The sequence below is a fragment of the Cimex lectularius genome, unplaced genomic scaffold (assembly GCF_000648675.2).
Source record: "Cimex lectularius strain Harlan isolate CLEC.00 unplaced genomic scaffold, Clec_2.1 scaffold251, whole genome shotgun sequence".
In the NCBI taxonomy this organism is placed as follows: domain Eukaryota; kingdom Metazoa; phylum Arthropoda; class Insecta; order Hemiptera; family Cimicidae; genus Cimex; species Cimex lectularius.
The window spans coordinates 798,915-809,546 of NW_019394213.1; the positions used below are offsets into that span (position 1 = coordinate 798,915).

General features: G+C 35.4%; 1 protein-coding gene across 7 annotated transcripts in view; it reads left to right on the forward strand.

Annotated features, from left to right (window-relative positions):
• Positions 1-4,868, forward strand: part of LOC112128253 — a 259,399-nt gene extending 254,531 nt beyond the window's left edge. For all 7 annotated transcript variants that reach the window (XM_024230206.1, XM_024230205.1, XM_024230207.1 and 4 more), the window contains 9 exons: positions 2,034-2,123; positions 2,202-2,342; positions 2,403-2,540; positions 2,606-2,735; positions 2,796-2,931; positions 2,992-3,191; positions 3,294-3,958; positions 4,045-4,177; positions 4,231-4,868. In XM_024230206.1, coding sequence (XP_024085974.1) covers positions 2,034-2,123; positions 2,202-2,342; positions 2,403-2,540; positions 2,606-2,735; positions 2,796-2,931; positions 2,992-3,191; positions 3,294-3,958; positions 4,045-4,177; positions 4,231-4,415 — 1,818 coding nt within the window. In that variant the 3' untranslated portion in view covers positions 4,416-4,868. The remainder of the gene's footprint in view (positions 1-2,033; positions 2,124-2,201; positions 2,343-2,402; positions 2,541-2,605; positions 2,736-2,795; positions 2,932-2,991; positions 3,192-3,293; positions 3,959-4,044; positions 4,178-4,230) is intronic.
• Positions 4,869-10,632: the final 5,764 nt, after the last annotated feature.

Sequence of the window (10,632 nt, forward strand, 5' to 3'; positions counted from 1 at the left end):
AAATATAAATTCATTGTTCATTCAGTTCAAGTTCATTCAAACTTCGAATCTGACTGCTACGTCCCGAAGAAAATCATTTCAATTAATTATTCTTTTTATCTAAAACCTTGGTTGAGATGAAAAAGTCAGTCACTCAAGGGGGTTTGAATCCACGACCTTCAGCTTGAATCCCGCTCGTGATACTGACTTTTTCATCTCAACCAAGTCTTTGATAAAAAGTATGAATTAATTAAAATATCAAATAGGTAAATTATGACCGCTAAACATACACAGATTAATAAAAAAATAATCTCGCCACTCTTCGGTTTAAAGCTTTTAACTTTTATAAATCGCCATGGGCCTGTATTAGGAATAGCATCATTTATTGCCGTATTATACATTGTACTCAGACCCGTCGAGTTACAAATAAATTAAACAAATTAGACTTAAAAAATAGATGCAAAATTAATACAACAATAAAATATCATGGACTTGAAGAACAAAAAATTAATTTAAATCATAGTAAGATTTTCCCTGTAAATGTATATTCAAATTCCTTTTACATCGATAAACCATTAATAGTTTTGATATTAGCAGGGAGAAAATTGAAAATGTATGTTCCCATGTGGGAAACATTTATTAGACCATCTACTATTATTATGAACTGATGTAAAACAATTCTTGGAGCGAGTATTATTAATAATGAATTGTCAAATTAGTAAGGAAAACAATTTGATTTTTTTTTTAATAATTAAAATGGGAATTTATAATGCATATGCAGGTTAGGGTCATTATTTTGTAATTTTCAAAAAGCTGACTGCAAGAGTGCCTTATTCCACATCGCTCTTTTTATTTATTTATTTTTTTTTTCCTAAAGACCTTAATAGTGACAGTGCTATTTCCCCAAAAAATCAGGCCGTGGAGAGCAGTGATTCGAAATTATTTTTGTACACAGTTTTATGTATGTTTTGGCCTGTAAAATTCGCTAATATCTGTATTGAAAAAAAAAGTTTAATTTTGGTAAGAGTTCATTTACATGAGCTTCCCATGTCAAAGAGAAATCAATATTCAATCCCGAAATCCTTACTGAGCATTACTTTAGAGATCGAGATTATTTGTCCATATGTGGCAGGCCATTTGTCAAATGTATCATTTATTTGATGTAACACTATTTTAAGTTTAAACTAAGTTCAGTCGCACTTGAATCCACTGTAATGATCCATCTGCAAATAAATATGAAGATCCAACCTTAACACTACTGGCTAAGGTCATTGATGAAAACGTTAAACAAGAGTGGTCCCAGAATTGAGCCTTGCAGTAACAGGAATTATGGAATAAGAATGCCCATTTATAAACACTTTTTGATAATGATCACATCAGACCCTATCCGATATCATTATTACAAATTTTAAATTTGCTTGATAAATTAGATCTGTAACGTGTATGCGTAGTTTTCCCATTATCTTTAAAATAATAATAATAATAATAATTTGTTATTAACCACCCTTTTTGCCTAAACTTGCTGTGTTGGATGTATCAGACGCATTTTGGTAGTTTATTTAGATTTTAGTTATTTCACAGTCGCAACACAAACATGTTGTAAAAGGGTAGGATGATTGGTAGTTACCAAATTACAGGTTAATCACCCTACAAAATCAAAGGATTTTCTTCAATTTAAGTCACTTTTCCGTCCTGGGCCCTTTTTTTCTGTCTCCGCCTTTATGATTTACAACACAAAATATTAACTAAATGCCAACAAAACTGTTCATTTGGAAAGGAACCTGTGAAATTAAAGGCACTAGTAGTCGAAATTAATATGTACTCTTGTAAAAATCCTTTACTCTGTTTTTTATTTAGTTTTAGTTTTTATATTAATCTTTATTAGCTTAACTTTAAAGCTTGAAACTTTTTTAATAATTTATCATGGAAAGTTGGTTTTAAACTTGTTTTAGTTTAGGGTTCACAGGAAAATATTTTTATAGTGCTTATCTGAAAAAAGGACTATTATTTTATTTTTTTAAATAAAACATAACAATGTATTCTTATTGTTTCAGGCAAGAATGCAACAATTCCAATCAACCCTCAGCAAGCTAAGCCGGGAAAATGAAGCTCTAAAGGCACAGCTTCACACTTTAGAAGCAGCTGTAAGCCAATATGAAATTAAAACAAAATTTAAAAACTGTTTATTCTGCAAAATGGTTGTATTGAAAACTTTTCTTCAGGGCACACAAGAAGAAGCTCTTACAGAAAGACTGCGGCTTGCCGAGGAAGAAAATTCAAGACTGCTTGCAGAACGAGAACAATGTGAAAAGTGTTTAGATCAAGTTGCGCATCAAGTCGTTCAAGCTTTGTTGTCACAAAAGGTAACAACTTTCATTTTGTATTTTATAAATAAATTCTATACATTGTCATCTTTTTTACAGGAATTAAGAGAAGAAATCAGTTCTTTAAGAGACAAAGTGAAAGAATTAGAAAAACAAAATTATACATTGAGTTCCTTATTACTCCAGCAAATTCCCAAAGGTCCACCTGGTAAACAACAAAATACTGGTACACCTTTGGTAAGTAACTAGTTTTTACACTTGAAGAAAAGAATTTTTTTCAAAAATATTTCACTACTTTGCAGGAAGTATGTGTGAGACCGTTAAGCTGTGATGAAGGCAAGTTGAAATGGAGAGGTGATTCTCTGTTTTGGCTTCCTATCCATAGGCCGAGTTCCCTCAATTTAGAATCCCAACGCCTTCTTTTACAAAACGGTATATTACTTTTATTACTTATACTATAATTCTAGATTTTATTGTTTTATAATTCAACAGGGAGTGTAGTGCTTTCTAATGGTGAATGTCATAAAGACGAGGGTTATTCCACCATGTCAAGTGAAGTCCAGTGTGAAAGTGGTACTAGCATGTCACAGTGTCCTCTAGAACGTTTACAAGAAGAAACGACTAACAGGCAAGACATTTTGATTAAGAGCGTGTGCTTTTTAATTATAATATTGATTTATTTACACAGGTTGGGCGAGGATGAGCTTGTAGTTGGATTACGCGTACCAAAACACAGTTTCATACCCCGCAGCTCCTCAGATTCAGCATTATTACCTTACACGGCTTTCAATGACGAGCAAGAATGGTGGGACCCCGATTCAACGCTTTCCCGAATTGATTTTGATGCGCCGCCTGAATTAGAAGAATGGAATATGGATGATATCCCAGGTAACTTTGATTTTATGCATTATTATTAAACTTTTAATTAGTCTAATATCAAGTATATTTCTTTCTCAATGTATTGATGACTATACTTTTTATTTGGTTTAGGTTTGTCCTTCTTGGCAGAAGATCTAGAAGATGTTTGGTTTTCTGTTCTTGATGGTCAATATGGATTGACATCACCAGGAGCTGATTCGTGGTCAAGTCAAACAACAACATCAGAAGGATCGAAAAGATCGTCTGGAGCTGAGAGCGAAACGACGCCTGCAGTAGGAACCCAATTTACACGTGATTTTTACCGCCTTGTTAAATTCGAGAGTACTAAAAGCCTTGCTTCGACTTCATCAAGATCTCAAGTGTCCGAATGCGGACGCGAAGCATTACAAAGCGTATTACAATTTATCGCAGAACAACAGCAGTATTTGGAAGAGCCACAGGCCGAAGGTGGCAGCAACGATTCCCTCCACAATACAGACTCAGGAGTCACATCTAATTTGAGTAGTTCGGACGAAGTAGTTAAAACGAGCGAATCTAGAGGTTTGCTCACAGTACCTGAGGAGGCTGAAGAAGATGCTGGAGCACCGGAAACGCCGCCAATAAAACAGTTAACGCAAGTCAGCACTCTTGAAGAACTTCATAAAATTGTCGATGGCGGTGCGGAAGATGAAGTACCACAAGAGTCCAGTCATGAAGTTGATCTCCAAGAAGAAGAAACATCTAAACCAACTGGGTGGGTACATCTTAATAGACCAGCAGACCTCACCGATCCTAAGGTATTAACAATATATCATTTTTATTAAAAAAGAAAAGACATAAGTCATATATTAAAGATTTCATTGTCGCTTTCATCCCATTTCAGTTGAAAGCGAATCTTCTTGAAGTAATGTCAAGCCGAAGTTCAAGTTCTTGCAGCGGCAGTAGTGAAAGTGGAGATGATCACAGCCCTTATCAACATTTACATAGACTTCATAGGTCCCGAAGACACAAAAAAGGTATCGAAGATTAATGTTTAATTTAAATATTATATAATTGATCTTTTGTTCAGCTTCAGCGACACGAGACGGAGCTGTGAGGGTCCATGTCTCGCCACGAATGTCAATTATTGGACGAGAGGATATTTTCACAAGGTATGGTGCCAAAGAACAAGAAGCGGTTGCAAGTTTTGATTTTCTTGAAGAAATAACAACCAGCTCCAGAGAATCCACTACTTCAAGACCAACTTCTCAGTAGTTATTGTTTTTTCTACCACTTTTCTTTCTACTTTTCTTTTTTTAACTAGTCTTGCCTGTTTTTTACCGCTGATTTTCAAAAAATTCCAGACTAAATTGAATTGAATGGTTAATGTAAATAAGTTGGAGGAATATCTTATGAAAGATTATTTTAAGCATGTGTAAGGTACATATAGTATTCTGTTAGGACACTGCTAACTAATCAAAACATTATTTAGTGTAACATTAATTACAATTTCTTTTTTCTTAAAAAAATGCATAAATAAAAATACTATGGTAGGAAAATGTCTTATATGTGCAAAGCACTAATGTTTTATGTTCAATTATTAATCCTTCTATTTTAAACCATTTATATCAATATTTGTGTATCCAAAAGTTTGTATAATGATTGTTTCCATATACATATTTGTGTGATGATACTATTTTATTTTTATATTAGCATGTTGTAATTATATTTATACCATTTAGAAATACTATTTTTTAGTTTGTAAAAAAAAAAATTGCGTTTGTTCCAATATCAATAATTGATTTTTCCATGTTATACGATTTATTTAGAAAAAACTCAGGAATGTCAGACTCAACTATGAAATAAAATTTGTTCCGGAATGACCTAGTATTAGAATTTTACAAACAATTGCTCAATACAATGTATAAACAATTTTTTTTTTATAAACTGAATTCTCGGTTATTATTTTTAAAATGGATATTTGACATTGTACTTAAGTCTTGTTGGGGAGCAAAGCGAGAAGAAAGATATTGGAACATTCGCATGAAGCTGTTTGAGTAGGAAAAAAAAGATTTCAGGTGTATCCCTGAGGATTAAATAGGCTAGGTACAAGTGCAATTTAAGCCAATGTTAACATTATTAACAGAGGGTTTATATAAATATTCAAGAATGTGTGCTACCCCAATAAAGAGTAACCCTCTTTTTATATACCCCCTTTTTAGTCCCTCACCTCTTCCAAATCTTGTGTGCTGTCTTTATCCATTGTAGATATGTTCACTTTATATATGTAAATAGATATATTAATACATATAAATATATATATTTATTACGGTGATGTATCATTGTAGATTACCAGTTTTATTTTTCTTAATTAAAACAAAGTGTTTGTAATTTAAATTTTTAATTAGATTCAGACATTAATATAGGCGACTATTGAAAGGCATGAAATTCTTTCATATTATAGTCTGTTCAATACTGTTCGAAAGTAACAATATTGTAAAAATAAATAAGATAATTATATATAGTTTTCTCATTTTATATTTATTCAACACCAATCAGGGATGGTGGCAAGCCCGGACGACCCAATACACCTTCCGGGCTTTTCCCTTTACTCCAAAATTTATCATATTTGTTGCACAAACCATCTAAGAGTTGTGCATACATACCACTGACAACGTCCACACCCCTCCAAATCTGGGGTCCTTGCAGTGAACTGAGGCTCCCAGAGAGGTGTGCACCTGCCAACCCCCCCCCATAATCTAATGGCTCGTAAAAAGGCAAACATGTTGCCTTTACTCAAGTGTTTTTTCCCAAGAATCTCGACAATCGGTTGGCCATGCAGGGTTGTCTTCTAGCCTGGTCGTATTTATCTGATTCAATGCACGACCCCCAATTACATGCCTGTTACCAACTCCCTACATTTTTCGCAGAGGTGATTCTCCTGCCATCAGATATCCACGAAGCCTACAATGCCCTATTCTAGTCAATATTGTTTCTTAATGTTTTGTCGCCGGCAAGAAGAGTTCCACTGTACAACACTCACCTTTATTTCCATGAGTTTGTTATTATTTATTTCAATCCATCCTTTTTTGCCATTGCTGCCACATCTTTTTTCTAATCCTTTTTTTCAATATTATTAAATTATTAATCATTCTAATTTTCTATCTTTTATCTTTAATCACTAATTTATAATTAATTTCTTACAGTATTTACTATTATAATATTTGTGTTATAATTTCCGCCTTTTGCACTTTCAAACTGAGCGCCATTAAAAAACCAGCTTCTCATTGGAACGTCGCGTCGGAGGGGGGCATCAGTGGGTTCACTTTTGCAATTCATGTCGACAGACATGGTTGTAGAAGTCCTTCAACCTGATGATGAGCTAAAGGGCTCGAAATACCGATCGTTGCAAAACAACTTACTGTGAGTACGAACTATCTTTTTTTAAAAAAGGATTGAACACTGCACTCACTCCATCATTTATCATTTTTCTAATACGAGCAATTTAGGGTGATGTGAGGTGAAGTGCAAATGGTCACCTTCAACGATGGCACATTTCGCAATGAACTTTGTCAGCACATGTCAGCATTTTTATTCCTTAAATTAACTAGCTTGTTTCCAGTTACTTACCTTTCTGCAAAGCCTAGAACTATTTTTCTTCATGTCTTCATTTGTCCTAGCTTGGACATTTCATACTTAACTGTGATGAACCTAGTTCATTGGACAGTGCTTTTTTTTAATAATAATAATTGTACATTTGTTTTGTTAATTGTGTTTCATTATATGACCACTGTGTTATCTCGTTCAGACTGACTAAGGTAAACTCGGATATAAATTGACAAACAAAAAAACTTAGACTTTATTGGCTTTAGGCCGATGCCATCTACTTGCACCAGAAAGATGAAATCCAAAAAAAATCAACTGACGACTAGAAATTCGCTTTTCTGAACATCGATTTTAACATTATTTTGCTCTAATTTTGACAAAACTTTATTTAAGGTTTGATGACAACTTTGGTCATCCTTTCCTCCTAGTAAAATATCATCCAGGTAGGCATCGCATGACTCAATGTCCTTCAACAAACAATCCATTACCATTTGGAAATGGCTGGAGCTGACGCAAGACCAGACACCAATTGATTGTACTGATAAAGCCCCCATTGAGTATTTGTGGATGTACACGTAGATATGGTTCCAGGGTGTAGTATACTGCGCCTTAAGAGCTATTGTATCCCCCGAGCTCTGCCTAAATCATATTGGCGAGTCCTATTTCATCAAGAAATTCATTATACGTCCCAAAACATTTCCTCCTGCAGGCTAGTGTAGCTCTGCAGTTTGTTAGTAAATGTGTTGGTGTCTCTTCTACCTCCTTGCAGAATCTGCATGTGCCATCTTGGATTATTCCAATTTCCTTTAAGTGTCCATTTAATTTGCAGTGTCCTGTTAGGAATCCTATTAGGATTCGCAGTTTGTTCCTGCTTTCCTTGCCACATTCTTTCCTACTAAAATTGGTTAGAAGATTCTTGGATTGTCTGTGTCCAATGAGTGAATTCTAATGTTCCCTCATTTTCTTTTCGTCCTTCTGTCTGAGATACTCATTCATAGTGTGGGTTCCTATGCCACAGAAGGGTTCAGGTCCTATCAGCAGTGTAGCAGCCCCTTTTCTCGCAAGGGTGTCCGCTTTCTCACTGCCTTCCACTCCCATGTGTCCTGGGACCCAGCAGAGGCTGACTTTATTCTGCGTACCTAGTATGTTTAGTTTGGTTTTGCAGTTCAGCACCACCCTTGAACAAATGATATTTGAGCTTAGTGCTTTGATGGCTGCTTGGCTATCTGACATGATAGCTATATTTTTGTTTTTGTACCCTTTACTTGGGTTGAGTTGGGTACATCTTTCGACTGCATGAATCTCAGCTTGGAAGATACTGGTGTGTTTCCCATGGGTTCTGAGTATTTGGTTCCAAGTCCAAATATTTCTGCCCCTGTACCTTCTTGTGTTCTAGATCCATCTGTGCACCAGAGGATGGTGCCATTTTTGAAAGAGTTGTTTCCCTCTCTTTCCCATTCTTTTTTGGTACCCAGGTTTACCATTTATGGTTAGAAGATGTTTACTCTCCTCTAGTTGCAGTTACGCATTTGACATATAATCTACAAAAATATTTACAATTGACAAATTTGTTGAAGATATCTTCTGCCCTTGGTATAGGATACTGATCTACCTTCAAAAATGGATTTAATGTTACTTTTAGATCCACACAAAGGCGAACTCTACCATCCTTGTTTGGGACGTATACTATGGGTGAGGCCCATTGGCTATAATTTGTTTTTTCTACAATGCCCTCAGATTCGAGACGGATTAATTCCCCCTATACATCTGCCCTTGGGCACAAGGCACCTCATATGCCCGGTGGAATACAGGGGTTACTTGCTCTTTCAAGTTGAAAATTGGTAGGTGATTATCCCTCTCTGAAAACGTGCGAGGAAATTTTGCTTTAAGTCAATTACAAGATTTAAGTTGTCCTTTTGAGTGAGTGACTGGCATGACGAACTCCTGGCCTTGCCCAATTCCTTCAACTATATCAGACAACCGTTCAGGTTTTAAAACATTTAGCCAATTGCGACCAAGTAACGCAGCACATGACAATCCTTTGACTACAACCAATGGTAAATTTGTATACCTGTCTTCAACTGTGACCACAATGACCCCTACAATGGCTAGATCCTGACCATTGGCTGCTCTCAAGCGGCCTAGGTATGGCTGCATTTCCAAATTTGGAAACTTGGTTTGATACATTTTTGAACTAATAAGTGTGTTTGACGAGCAGAGTCCATTGACTCTCAGATTCAGGTTTGCAGTATTATCTGAAAAATTACAAGCATTTAAAATTGATACAAGTTATATATATTATATTATTCAATATTAGTTATAGCGTTACTCGGCTTATCAGAAGTCGATTAAGCACAATTGCATTTTTCCCCCTTAACCCGATGTAACTTAATGATTTACCGAAGGTAAATAGATTAGATTCTGTGTACGCTTCCTCGAATGTATATTGGCGGAGCTACTACTTTTTAAATAAACATTTTTAAAAAGTAAGATCTCGAATTACATACATGGATTTTTCATTTTGCCACTTAACTTTACTAATGGCAAAGGCGTTACTTCCTTTCTGATAACGCCTTGACTTGCATACAGAAGAAGTGTGCCCTCTTCACCACAAGAGTAGCACTCCCAGTTTCTTGCTGGACAGTTGGTAAATTTGTGCTTGATACCACATGAATGGCATCTTACTTGGTGTGACAACTGACGGTTCTGTGACGACTTCTTGATTCGAATGGCTTAAGATCTCCGTGTTTTTGTCAACAGATTCCAACTTAAAAAGTATATCCGTAGCGTAGTATGTTGGATCACCCTTTTTGGATAGAAGACGACTGATGTATCTTGGGCTTAAAACACCACACACCAGTTTATCTCATAGAATCCAAGAACGTCGTAACATGACATTTAGCTGCCAGGTCTTTGATGGCGCAAATGTTTTCAAACTCACCAAAAGCCTGTTTTCTGCAGTAGAATTGATACCTATCGGCAACATCCTTTGGTGACAAAATGGTTCTTTAACGTAGTGACAAGCTAGGTATAGTTTAGTTTTCCGACTGAAGACGGTGAAATGAGACTTTTCGGAAGATCGACGTTTCCTCATCAAGAGCAAGACACAAATACGCTCGATGAAAGACTCGAAGTTCTCTGCCCTGCCCTTAAACTGAGACATGAGCATTGAAGCGTTGTTTCCAATACTTACAGATGCCAATCCACTGCTCCAATGACGACAATTTGACTCTCTCCACTGTACGATTCTTTCACGATGTGAAGACTAATGACCATGTGCCATAACCTCGAACCGGCATCAAACGGGGAAAAAAACACTTGAAACTCCCGATTTTATCTCGTCTCCAAAAGTGTTATGTCTCGAACGGACTGACTAAGGCAAACTCAGATATAAATTGACAAACAAATGACTTAGATTTTAATGGCTTTAGGCTGATGCCGAGCGCTCACATAAGACAAGACAAGATACTCATAGTCATACGTCAAAATATACCGCGACTCGACTTAGTACAATGACCATCCGGCAAAGCGGAACACTGAAAATGACAAATTGCCAAAATGCAGGAGAAACGATAGACCAGAATGATCGGAGAAGATCAAGTTACATATTTTATTTTTATACAAGGGAATAAAAAAGATATTACAGGGTAGAAACATCACAACAAATCACAATTTAAAATTACTTGTATTTGATCAAAATAACACTAATACATGATGCATCAGAATTTTTGAATTTGCAATTTTTTATGAAGTACAATATTGAAACTGATCGAATTCATATTAGCTTAGAATCAATAACTATCATAATTGACACAAAAAATGCTTTTGTTTTATATTTTAATGATAATTTAATATATAGTTGATTTTAACTGAAATCAGAAGTCTA